The sequence below is a fragment of the Acinonyx jubatus genome, chromosome C2 (assembly GCF_027475565.1).
Source record: "Acinonyx jubatus isolate Ajub_Pintada_27869175 chromosome C2, VMU_Ajub_asm_v1.0, whole genome shotgun sequence".
NCBI lineage: Eukaryota > Metazoa > Chordata > Mammalia > Carnivora > Felidae > Acinonyx > Acinonyx jubatus.
The window spans coordinates 59,462,094-59,475,829 of record NC_069384.1 but is presented as its reverse complement, the minus strand read 5'-3'; the positions used below and the strand labels follow the sequence as shown (position 1 = coordinate 59,475,829).

At 40.0% G+C, this 13,736-nt stretch overlaps 1 protein-coding gene across 4 annotated transcripts in view; it reads left to right on the top strand.

Moving 5' to 3' along the window:
* The first annotated feature begins 78 nt into the window (after positions 1-78).
* Positions 79-13,736, top strand: part of CCDC191 (coiled-coil domain containing 191) — an 89,533-nt gene continuing 75,875 nt past the window's right edge. Inside the window, exons 1-4 of one of the 4 annotated variants that reach the window (XM_053220879.1) lie at positions 79-273; positions 2,377-2,415; positions 9,187-9,328; positions 12,880-13,020. In XM_053220879.1, coding sequence (XP_053076854.1) covers positions 184-273; positions 2,377-2,415; positions 9,187-9,328; positions 12,880-13,020 — 412 coding nt within the window. In that variant the 5' untranslated portion in view covers positions 79-183. Of the gene's footprint in view, positions 274-2,376; positions 2,416-9,186; positions 9,329-12,879; positions 13,021-13,736 lie in introns of those variants that run through there. The other 3 variants (XM_053220877.1, XM_015075313.3, XM_053220878.1) reach the window with 3 other exon arrangements.

Genomic DNA, 13,736 nt, shown 5'->3' with positions numbered 1-13,736 from the left:
CATGGGTTACCGACCTACCTTGTTCCGCCTGCGCACAGCCTCCTGGGAGTGGTAGTTCGACGGCGCCCCACGCCTGCCTACTTTGCGGGCGGAGGAACTACAACTCCCAGGGCGACCCGGAAGCAGCCTTGGCAACGGAGCGGTCTTTCCAGCTTTGCCTTGGTCCGGGCCTGAACCCGGAAAATGCTGCTGGCGCCCCAGGATATGTCCTCTTCAAGGAAGAGGACGGGGCCGAATCGCTGGAAACAATTTACCAGGAAGCCGAGTCCCAAGGTGATCCATCCCAATCGGGAGCTCTGGGGGGTGCGGGGACCGACCCCGTGGGCAGCCGAGCCGGGCTGCGCTTCCTCCTTCTTCCCCCAGGGGCATCCTTACTTGGCTCCCCCTTGCCTTGACTGCCCTGGAGCCAGCATTGCCCTGGGGAAGGGGGCCTATGAACTTTGGGGTCTAGGTACCTTTTCGCTTTGATGGGCAGTACCGTGAAAGAACTATTTCCATCAAATGCTTTTCACAAACCGGAGAGGTCTGGTAGCACCCATCCGGGTGAAGAGAATTCGCCAATTCCCTCGCCTCCCATTCCCACGCCCACAATTTTAGGGAAGTTCCCACACATTTCATTGTTTTAAAAAAAGGGGTTCCAATTTTAGATCTGTATTGGAAGGGGAAAGTCTTCACGTTAAGTCCTACGCCTCAGAGTCCTCCCCTTCTAATTTTACATAAATTATCAAAAATGAACTCAGGAATGCAAGTGGATATTGGACAGACCAATACTTGATTCACTTAAAAATTTCTGAATTCACCAACATTCAGAAAAATAATTCTTTTTTATATCTGTTACCTCCTTGGATGCATTAGCATCCAAAGACATGGATAACTGATAACCCCATTTTAAACTTGAAGCATACGCAAATGCCATGTGCAAAGTCACAGTCACACGGTGTGTGCCGTCCACAGACTACCTTTTTAACAGTCACAAAAATAAATGCTTTAAATGTGAGAGTACTAAAATGGAGTGGCTTCTCAGCTTTCAGCTCCTGAGCAGTTTCACCAGCTGTTTTCACCCTCAAGTTACACTTTCTTAAAAAAATATATTCTATAGACAACGTGACCTCTCTTAGGGCTCTAGGCAATTGAGCTTGCAGTTTATTTTAAATATACTAGCTAAATAATGCACCGGACGTAGTCCACTTGGTGAATATCTTGCCCAGAATACGGGAGGGTGGAGGTAGGAGCATTAGACTTGGAAACAGAGTCTGCTCATATTGTAATGTAGTAGTTTCACAATAGATTGGATCTCAAATAGGTTATTGGTATAGACTTGATGATGAAAGGTAAAAATTTGGGTCAATTTCTTAAGACTCCAAAAAGGAAGGATTTTTGCTGCCAGTGCTCATTGTAAATGCTTGGAGGATAAAAACGTAAAAGCACGAGAGCTTCTTGAGGTTCAGTTGTTTTAATAGCATCAGCTCTTTGTTGCAGTGAAAAAGCCACTCAGTTGTCCAGCTGCGTTGATTAGTTATCTTGAGGTGCTGTGAAGGTGACGTATTATGTGAGAGAGTATTATACCTTTCCTTCTTCTGTGTGACAGTATGTTAGTTGAGATATTCCCTTCTTTATTTAAAGACCCACCTGAATTATTAGCAAAGCAAATACTTACCTCTATTTGTTAAGTGACTATTAGAGGGAATTCTACAAGCCTCTAAGAGTTACAGAGAGTGAAGAAAGGAAGTGTCTTACTGGTCTGGTTTCTAATTTCGTATTGATATCTGACTGACATGGGTAAAAATATTTGTGATCTTTACTTCATTTTCAGCTTTGTAAAACAGTAGAAGATTGCTTATCCCTCATGATATGCACCACCTCCCCTCCCTAGTTCTTTTTGGACCAAATAATATTCCTGCTGTAGGTAAGATAGGAAAGCCCCTGGCTACAGGTCATTCTTGAAAAGAGGGGCCCAGGGAAAGGGACATACCCTTCTCCAAGCAGATTTGCTTCCATGATATTTGAATGATTTTCATGAATTGGCGCTTGTTTGGGTTTTTATAAGGAATATCATATCTATCATTCCTCTATTTTGGTTCTGGAGACCTTTAAAAAAAAAAAAATACTGACACCTGGGGCCTATTCCAGACCAATTAAATCAGAATCTCCAGGTGGGCCTAGGCAGGAGACAAAAACAGAAGATGTCCCAGAGAAAGCTCCGTGTTTTTTCCTCTGACCATCTCTGTGTTCTTTTCTTGCTTAACTTGCTAATGAAATGCCTTGAGGAAAGAAAAAGGACACTTTTCCATATGCTTTAGTCAGAAGGATAGATTAAAAAGGCAAAGTTGATAAAGTTATTGCTGTGTATTAATATTCTGTATATATTATCTACAGCCTGCCTTTGACCCTGACAATGTGGAGCACCGGATTAAGGTAAGGATATTGCATAGTTAAGATAGGAAGAGAGTTAAGAGTCAGACATAATCAGATGGAAAGGAATACTAATCTCCATTTTGCAGTTTTTATTCTCATGTTAACTACGTTGCCTTAGTTGTGTTTTTTTAAAAATTTTTTAATGTTTTTATTTATTTTTGAAGGAGAGAGAGATAGAGCATGAGTGGGGGAGGAGCAGAGAGAGAGGGAGACACAGAATTCAAAGCAGGCTCCAGGCTTTAAGCTGTCAGCACAGAGCCTGATGTAGGGCCCAAACTCACAAGCCGTGAGATCACAACCTGAGCCAAAGTCGGATGCTTAGCTGACTGAGCCACCCAGGCACTCCTGTTGCTTTAGTTTTATATTCTTTAGTATTTTTTTTCATTCTGTTGCTTCTCATGAAAGTGTGAATGACAAGAAAATGAATATAGACATATTCTTTCAAATGCTGTGAGGATCACGTGAAGAAGACTAAAGGAGCAGGAGAGGAGAAGCTGTAAGAGAGGATGTGGCAGCCTTCCTAAGATATTGGAAAGACTGTCCTGTAGTTACATTGACCTATGGGACCAATGAATTAGGTGAAAGCTATGCATGCATCATAAGAATTTTCTAATGACTGGAGGGATCCAAACATGGAGAGGGCATTCTCCTAAAGAGATGTGTTTTCTTTTTTGTTTTTTAATGTTTATTTATTTTTGAGAGAGGGACAGAGACAGAGCATGAGCAGGGGAGGGGCAGAGAGGGAGACACAGAATCCAAAGCAGGCTCCAGGCTCCCAGCTGTCAGCACAGAGTCCAACATGGGGCTCGAACCCACGAACCGGGAGATCATGACCTGAGCAAAAGTCGGAGGCTCAACCGACTGAGCCACCCAGGCACCCCAAAGAGACGTATTTTCTATCAATGGAGGTATTCAAGTGGATTCTAAAAGGCCACTTGATGTTAGACTAATGAAGAATATGTTTGAGCATTCTATGATGAGGGGATTGGATTAGGTAACTTTCTGAGCGCTCTTCCAGGCCCGAAATGTATATTTTTTAATGCAAGTACCATTTAAGTTGAAAGTGCCATTAAACTACTTCAGGTGCCTGCCTCTGAGTGTCAGCTTGGCAACTTGCCATACTCAATTCATTTGTGCAGCATATGTTTCAAAGTCATGCAGCATTTTCCTGGGAAAATATCATTCTGCCTGTTAGTATTTTGAAGAGCTATTACTTACCTAAATTGACAGGCATTATGAGCACCAGGCCAGATGGAACCTAGGCTAGATGTAATCAATGTTATTTATCCAGACAGTATTTATGAAGTGCCTTCTAGATACCAGTGCACTCTGTTGGACACTGAAGATAAAATAGTGCTTGGGACAGGTACTCTCTGCCTTCCCAGAGTTAATAGTCCAGCAGGGGTTAAACAACTTACTTAAAACTGTTGGGAGAATTAAAGATGTAATGGAACCATGTGGTGGGGGACACTAATATAGATGGGCCGGAGAAGGCCTGCTGGCTCCTGCGGAAGGTCTGACTTAGAAGACAGCTAAAATGGACCTGCCATTGTGGAGGCTAGCCTCTGGGAAGCCCACTCCTCAGCCTCATACTAGGCTTACTTAGTTTACATGCCAGTGCTGAGAGTTCAGTGCCAGACCCCTGCAGGGCTTAGTTGCACATTTAGTTACCGTCTCCTCCAGAGGGGAAGATTTAAGTGACACAGAAGGATAAAATTGTGCTCTGACTTTCTACACCATTTTCCTCTTTTATGCGGTTGACAGCTTCATCAGTTAGATCTTTTATCATTCTTCTAAAACTTGTGCAGTAGCTCTGTCTCAGTTATACCCTCAAATCTTCCATCTCAGGAAAACCCCCCAGTAAGTCCTTACTTGACCCCGCATTCCATTCTGATTGTGGTACATATTGTTGTTACCTAGTGTCTTTGGGTGTATAGCCTAGACTCCCTGCCCTTTCATTTTTATTATCCTCTGGTGTCTACAGTAATTTCCCTCCCTGTTTCTGTTTCTCACCACAGAAATTGTTCTTATAAATGACTTCCTGATCAATCCTCTGTTATCTTTTTCATTCTCAAACTTTGTAAGATTTGTTTGATATAGTTATCACTTTTTTTATTCTAGAAATCCTCTCCTTATCTTTTTGTATCAGTCTTCTCTTGCTTCTCCTATTATTTTTCTGTTCATTCCTGTCTTCTTCTCTAATTTTGTTCCCTACTGTATCCCAACTCTGGGTGTACCCTAAACAGTTACAACCTCCGGACCTAAGACTTCAAATCCCCTTAAGTGGACCACCATCTCAAAATCAGCTTAGACCTTGTTACATGGAAGAAGGGGCAAGAGGTATCTGGAAAGGGTGTGGAGCATAGTGAAGTTTGAGAAAGGGCTTTCTTCAGAACAGAAAAGATCACCAGGCAGCACTGGGGACTTGGCTAAAGCAGGTAACTAAAATCTTATGTGATACCAAAAATTGACAGATCAGATTGATCCAGACTTAAAAATTCTCATCGGAGAGACAAAGATACAAGAGATTTGAGGCTTGTGTAAGACAGTAGCTGAATATCCATGCAGAGTAGGAAGGAGAGGACCTTTTAAAGGACTCCTAAGTTGGGAGGAGAAGACATATAGTGACTAAGGACTTGTTTAGGTGCAACACCAATCTAGTGGAGGAGGGGGAGCAAAAGAGGCCAATGGACAGGAGGCTGATGAGGGGAAAGGGGTTATCAGCTTTGGGGCTGAACAGTGGAAAATTCTGCGTGATGTAGTGCAGGATGACCATGTCGGTAGGTTGCTGAAGTACAGTTGAGGGGAAGGCCATTGGAATAGAGATCAAGCAAACCCTGAGGCTGAAATGTTGGTGAGTCTTCCTCAGAGATGTTGAAGTCACTTAGAATCAGGCAGATGCTTGAGTAGAACTGTGAGTTCTAGGGGAGCTCACCCAAAATGCCAACAGTTCACTATGATTTATAATTTATCCTCATCCTGATTTGATACACTGACTCATCTTTTTACTCCTGTGCATTCTGTTACTTTGATACTTAAGCTTTCTAAACATTTTCATTGATTCTCTATTCTTGAACCTTCAGTGATTCTGCACGCCATCCAATGAAACTCTGTAAATTCTAGATGGGTGTTTAAGTCTCTCTGTCAATGTACCTGTAATATCAGTCAACCTGTAACAGCCCCTTTGCTGATACTCAGTGTGACTCCTGTCAGGCTGGTCTCCTTCCCATCTATCTTACCTTCACTTTGACTTACACTGATCTCCCCCCCCCCCCCCCCCCCCGCCGCCCAGCCTGGAATATCATTCCTCTCTGATGTGTGTGTGTGTGGGGGGGGGGGGGGGGTCAATCCAGATCCTTCCCTTAAAGCTCAGCTTGAGATGCACCTCTCAGTGAATAGCTTCCCCTCACCCACCTCAACCACCTAATCCCATTTTATCTAATACTTTTTTCTTTGGAATTATTTTGGCATTCATACACAACAGAAACAGCATCAAGCATTTGCTTATATACAGAGTGATGAAAAAAGAATTGGGCAGTTTCAAAAATACCTTACTCCTGAAACTATTATATATAAACATGCAGTTTGTACTTGAGGGTATATTAAGAACCTTGTGCTTGTACCTCCCAACGTTGAGGAAATTGGAGTCCATTGTAGCTGTTGTTTCTGCCATTGGGTGGACAATGGGATTGATGTGTGCTGTGGGACATGAGGAGCTCATATTGAGCATTTATAAGATCATGGGAATAATTGAGATAGTTCCTTTACAAATTATATACTTGCATGTAACATAATTACTGAGTAACTTTACTATTCAAGTAACTCTGTTCAGGTTTTCAGGTTTTCTATGTAATCACCCTGTGTTACTTTAGAACTATGAGTTTTTTCTTGCACACATGGCATATGAAACAATAAATAGATAGGTAGGTAGATGAAAGTGAACTCTCTGAAAAGTCACTTTTAGTTTTGTTTTCCCCTTAACGTCCACTAAGGTAGTAGGAACGAAGCTCGCCTTCAATCCTTCAACCAACTTACTTAATAAGTTGTTAAGTTGACACTGTTTTAGTGAAATATAACTTAAGATAAACCTCTTCCATTTCTCACATATTTATTTTGAAAGAAATGGTAAAGATGTAATATTTTAAACAAGGAATACAGACAATTTCTAATCCTTAGTATCATCTATTTTTCCCCAAATTTTCATTTTAAGTGATATCCCAAACACTTGCTTTGTCAGAGCTGAGCAGACATTTCTCTTTACTCCCTTCCTTGTAAGTTATCGGTCTGTGCCCTTCTTTAGTACCCAATTCAGTCTTCCCTATCTCCAAGTTCTCTACCTCCTTTGATAAGAATCTGTACAAATTCTAAATCAGTCTTCCCCATCTCCCAAGTTCTCTACCTCCTTTGATAAGAATCGTACAAATTCTAACTCACATGAGATGACATACCATACAGAGTTCTTTCTTTCATTCATAGCCTGAGGAACTGAGTCTACGATCTGGGTTTGTTTACCTTTTGTTTGTGAATGTTGGTTTAAAAACTGAAAGTTGATCTATTTTATTTGCACATTATTTACATATATATGTATATAGCATATACACACCTACAGAATATGTGAAATTCATCATGCTGTCTTAGAATGTTAAAACCTTAAAGGGAAGGACTATATGCCCAGCGAATTGTGACCATCTACTGAATGGCATATTGACCATCATAAATTTGGGCACATCAGAGACCAAGAAATAATGTGGGAAACAGATCTCTCCTGAGTGACCTCATAATGAGTGAATGATATTTTCTTTACTTTAACCCTGATTAGATCGTGTTTTCTTCTGAGTCCTATCTTTTCCTGTGTGTTCTATTTTCCACATCTTTTTCAAATTACCTTTGGCTTTTCAGTTTTATTCCTCTGTTTCTAATTCAAACTTAATATATGAAATCCTTGAGAATTTAAAAGGTAAAGTCCCTGGCAAATTTTGGCAGAGGTATTACCAGTTTTTCCATGAAGAGCAAGAGGAAAAATCATTTCCAAAATAGGTCAGGCAACAATATAAACTTTGGGAAAGTTTAGCTTTTTAAAATAAATCCTGCATGTATTCCTTTTTTCAACAAATATTTATGGGGCATCTGTTACGTGTACTGGGGGTTTCATGCATGAAAAGGACAAAAATGTCTGCTCACATTCTACTTAGGGGAGACAATAAATGGTAAAATATAAGGTCATAAGTGCTACAGAGAAAGAGCAGAGAAGGAGAATAGGGAGAGCCACAAGGAGGGTGGTTACCTTCCTTTCATGTAGTGTAGTTCGAGAAGGACTTAGGATGAAGGTGATATTTGAGTAAAGACTTGAGGAGGCAAGGGAAAGAGTTGTTTGGCTATCGAGGGAGAGCAGTTCGGCAGAGGGGAAACAAGTGCAAAGTCCCTGAGGTGGGACCATGCTTGGCATATGTGAAGAGGAATGAACCAGTAGATCACTGTGGCTGAAGTTGAGTGAGCAATGGGATGTAGCAAACAAGAAGGTTGGAGAGTTCACCAAGGGCCTCATGGTACAGGACCATGAAGCACATTGGAAGGACTTTGACTTTTATTCTGAGTAAAATACAGAACAATTGAAGAGGTTGTTTTTTTTTTTAATGTTTATTTATTTCAGAGAGAGCACGAGTGGGGGAGGGGCAGAAAGTGAGGGAGACACAGAATCCACAGCAGGCTCCAGGCTCCGAGCTGTCAGCACAGAGCCTGATGTGGAGCTCGAACCCACAAACCGCGAGATCACGACCCGAGTTGAAGTCGGATGCTCAACCGACTGAGCCGCCCAGGCGCCCCAAGAACAATTTAAGAATTTTGAGTGGAGTTATGTTATGGCTTTCATTTTAAAGGGACTATCTGCTGTGATGGGAGACTATCACAGAAAACCCGTCAGGAAATTGCAGTGCCTTGGACCAGGTGATAGCAGTAGAGGTGACCAGAAGGGGTCAGATCCTGGATATAGTTTGAAAATAGAGTCAACAGATTTCCTGACCAATTGGATGTGGGGTAAGAGGGAGAGACTATGTTCAAGAAGGACTACAGGGTTTTCATCCTGAAAACTAAAAAAGTAGAATTGTTACTACCAGGTGTGGAGGAAAGCAAGTCTGTGGGGAGGGGGAAAGTCAGGGATTTAGTTGTAAAATAAATTATTTTTTGTTGTGCAGATAAATGAAAATATGAACACAGTTTGCCCACCTCCACCAATTCCATGAATTGGGCCACGTTTTACTGTTGAATTAAAACATTCTGGATGACTACCGTTCAGTGGTTCTATCCCAATTTTATTGAGCCTATAGTTTGTTTAACATATGATGGGAGGTTCATTTCAGGGGTAGTAATTTAAGGAAGTATAGCTATTTTGCCTCTGGTTCATATTCATGTGCAAATCCTAGTGGCGTTGGAGCTAATAAAATATTCTATTTTTTATTTGAAATAAAATATCCAGGTGTCAGGATCCCATCACTAATGCTCTAAACAAAAATTATCTACAGTCTAAATAATCTTTTGCTCAAATATAAGCATTGTGAATACCTGTTAAAATTTGGCAAAATATTGTAGTAAATTTCATGTTTAAAAAATGAAATTATTTGGGGTGTTTACACCTCAGAGTTCCTTCAAAAATGGAAAAATGGAAGTATTTTAGTAGTTGGTAGAAAATCAGTTCCATGAGCAGGAGAAAAATTCTTTAGCCCTGGACAAAGTTGTTGTCATCTTAATGGATTTCTTTTTTCTGTTATATTGAAGAGGGTGGAGAAAGCCTCAGAATTTGCAGTTTCAAAAGCATTCTCTGCTAGAAATTCTGATTTATCCAGAAGGCTTTGGAGCCATATCATAGATTTGGAAACACCTGAGCAAATAGAGGATCATGATGAAGTCTATGCAGAAGGTAAGAGAATACATTTTTTGCTGCAATGTTAACAGTTCTTTAGAATACAGTTTATTAAAGCATAACCTGTAATGCATTTCAAAGTACAGAATGGAAACTTTTCTTTCTCTTGCTGTTAATTTTTGTGTCTTTCTATCTTCCTGAAACTAATCTACTCTGGAGTAAACTCCAGTATTACAAGTAGTGCTCTATTTAAGGCCCATTTTGTCTCCTGAAATAGAACCACATTCAGAGGCAGTTTGATATGGCACAGCTAACTGGTGAGTGCTGTAAGGTATTAGTCCTGTTACACAGAAGGCAGCATGATAACTTCATCTAGTATTATGAGATAATTTGACCGCTAGTTTGTAAATCCACTTTATTCCTTATGAAGAGAGTCTAAACCTGATCTAACCTCCCTACCTTCCCAAAGCATTTACTCCTCTGGAATTTAGTATTTTAGTTTCTCATGCTCTGAGAAACTCCAGCACTTAGGGATGAAGAGATCAGGAGGAACCAGCAAAGAAGACTGGAAAGGAGAAGCCACAGAGGTAGGAGGAAAGTCAGAGTGGCCATCTCCTGGAAGCCAGCTTCCATTTGGATTATCTATGTCTCCATTTATTCAGATTATGTCTTCGTTCAAAAAACATATATATAATTATTCTTTTATATGTATGATTATTTGTATATCTATATAATTTATTTATAATGAAAATTTATACATTTGTAACAAAATATATATTTATTTTATATATTATATACATGTCAATATATATATACAATTAGTACTCTGAGCCAGGTACTATTTTAGATACTGGAGGAACAGGTTATGAACAAGAGAGGCAAAGCCCTTGTTTTCATGGGGTATATGTTTTAGTGTGAGAATAAAGAAAACTGAAAGAATTATTAGGTAATGATAAATCATTCCAGTTTTCACCTGAATAATAAGAAGGAGCCAGCCATCTGGTGATGGAGGAAGGGCATCCCAGACAGAGGGAAAGGCAGCATCAAGAGTTGAAGTATAGACAAGCTTGGTGTGCTTAAGGAACTGAAGGAAGAGCAGTGTGGCCGGAGCTTCCCAATGAAGATGAGCTTGCAGGAGTGAGCAGAAGACATATTACATAGGGCCCTTATAGGCCTGGGAAAAGAATTTAGACTTTATTCTGAGTATGAGAAGACATTGAAGGGTTTTAAGCAGAGGTTTAGCAGCACAGTATTTGAATTATATGAAGAATGGATCATAAGGAAGAAAAGGAGGGAAAAGGGAGACAAGTGGGAGGCTGTTGCAGTGGTCTGGGTGAGCAGTAATGGCACTTGATCTTGGTGGTCGGTAATATTGGAGATGGAGAAAGGAGATTGATTCAGAAATTGGCAAGGCTACATCTTGCCCACCCTATCTCCTAATCCACTAGTGGGAATGCACAAAATAGTGTTTACTTACCCCATTTCCCAAGCTCCCTTTACCATGAAACTCTTTTTATCCTGAAATCCATATTCATATCTTGAAGAATTAGTGATACACATTAGAAAGTACTAGTATATGGACAGAACATGGTTTTCAAAGGTTTATATCCTTTTTTCTTTTCTCATCAACCATCTGTTAATATTCAATAAGAACCAATGTTCTGAGGAACATTCTTTGAGAAATTCTGCTTAATGTAGCCTTAGAGCCTCTGATCCAACATGAGGTATTCCTACAGTTGAACCCTCTAAGAGAAGTTCCCTTTCTTTTTTCTTTTGGGGCACTTCATACTAAACCCCTGTTTACTAATGAATGACATTTAGCAGATCTGAGTTAGTCTACACATAAATTATTATACACATAACTGCATGTATTACTGTACACAGGGTTACTCAGTAAATATCTGTCCCCTTTCTCTTCCTGCCTCTGAAAGCCAGTGATATTTGTTACGAGTATACTTTTCACACTTAGTTTCTACTACCTTGATTCATTTTTTTCTGTTTTATATGATATGCATTGCTAGCTGTATTAAATGCCTTTTGGCATCATTTCATGTAATAAACATTTCATTCTCTCAGAGCTGTGTGATAATGGTAATAACGATGAAGATAGTGGTGAAATATATACTTTTCCTTTTTGAAAGCCCTCTGACCTACCCATAGAGCTGTCTGATAATGATGATAGTAATGAAGGTCATGCTAAAGTAGACATTTTCTTCCATACCTATCTATTTAAGAAGATTTTCTGAGTATCACTAGGAACTTGGCTGCCAGGATGTCACACTGTTTGATTTTCCTCTTACCTCAATGGGCCTCTCCTTCCTAGTCTGCTTTCCTGCTTCTGCTTCAGCTCTTTAGCCTCTAAACACTGGAGGTGTTCAGAGCTTATTCCTGGAACCAGTCCTCTATCCATCTTCCTCCTTCGGCGATCTTGTCCACTTCTATGGCTTTAAATACTGTCCGTATGCTGGCAACACCCACACTTATTTCTTCATCTTGGACCTCTTCCCTGAAATCGAGAGTGATATAGCCAATGCCTCTTTGACATTCTTATTTGACATTTCTTGTTTGTATGTCTCATAAGCATTTCAAACCAAACTAGTCTAAAACTGAGTCCCTGATCTTCTCTCCAAACCTGCTTTGCCCTTGGCCTTCCTTGTCTCAGTAAATGGCATCTCCATTTTTACAGTTGCTTAGGCCAAAAACCTTATAGATTTCTTTCTCTCAATTCCCATATCATATATCGGCAAACCAATTCCACCTCAAAGCATTACTTTCTAAAATTGGACCATTTTTAATACTTCCACTCTAGGTCCCGGCTCCTATCACTTTTTTCCTAGATTATTGCAATTGTCTTTGAATTGGTGTCGCCTACTTCTATGCAAGGGATTTTCAACCTCAGCACTATGAATGTTTTGGGCCAGACAATTTTTTTTGTGGGGGCTGTCCTGTGCATTGTTGGATGTTTAGCAGCATACCTGGCCTCTGTTACCCCAGTTGTGATAACAAAAATGGCTGTAGACATTGCCAAATGTCTACTCGGGGGCAGGATCACCCCTGGTCTAGAACTACTGCTCTAAACCTGATCCCCATGTTACCTCTTTACTTCATCTCCTACATTCCCCCTTCACTCACTCCTTTCTACACTGCCTCCTTGCTATTTCTCCAACACTCTAGACATTCTCTTCCGTGGGGCCTTTGCACTTGCTTTCCCTCTACATGGAATAATATTGCCTTACATGTCCATATGGCTCAATCCTTCACTTTCTTCTCTTCTTTGCCCAAATGTCTTCTCAAGGAGGCCGCCTTTGACCCCTTCCCCCCAGTTTAAAACTATCAATACCTACCTTCCATTTCTTGTATATCATTTCTCCTCTTCCTGCTCTGTTTTTCTGATTTACTTATTGTCTCTCTTCTCCAATTAGAATGTAAACTTCATTGGTGATAGGTTTTATTTGTCCTGTTTTGTTTGCTGCTCTATTCACAGCATCTAGTACAGTACTTGACACATTAGATGCTCAAATAATATTTACTGAATGAATGAAAACAGTGAATGAAGAAAGTCTCTGAAGTAATTGAAATATTAAAAAGATTTTTTGTTTCACTAATAGCTCAGGAACTAGTCAACGACTGGTTAGACACCAAACTTAAGCAAGAACTAGCAAGTGATGGTGAAGATGCTAAAGACACAGTGTCAAATATCCCTTCTGTGCTGGAAGCCACTGGGCATTCGAAATATGACAGGTTTGATGGTAAGAACTTGTCTGGTTGTTTTAAGCTTTAACATCTAATAAATGTATCTAAGAAATCTTTTTAATTGTTTGGAATAATACATGATATATTATTTGACTTTTCTGTGTTTTTGCTTAGTTTTATAATTAGCTTTAATTTTTCTTGGTTCAATTTAAATTACTTACCTATATCCTCAGTAAATTCATAGTGTTTTTCAAATTAAAAGTATTTGTAATTCTTCTTTTGATTATAATAGCAATGCATGCTATTTGAGTGTCTTCCCATGTATTGTTGAATGACTCCTTACTTTGATAGGGGCTACATTTAAACATTCTTGTATCATTTTAAAATTTTTTTCTATTTTTGAGAGAGAGAGACAGAGAGAGAGAGTGCACACAAGCCAAGGTAGGAGGCAAAGAAAGAGGGCCAGGGAGAATCCCAACTGTCATCGCAGAGCCTGACACAGGGCTCAATCTCATGAGCTGTGAGATCATGATCTGAGCCAAGATCAAGACACTTAACTGACTGAGCCACCCAGAAACCCCTAAACATTCCTTTATCATTTTATATTTATGAAATGCTTCATATATCTTTATAAGAGAGCTTATTGCTTGTGCACAGAGCCAGTTTGTGAGGGTTCCTCAAATGTACTCAGAATTTGATATTATTTTCTTCAGCATAAAGGTAGGCCTGGTGATGGTGGTGGCAGATCCTCATGTGTGACTCAGACACCCTG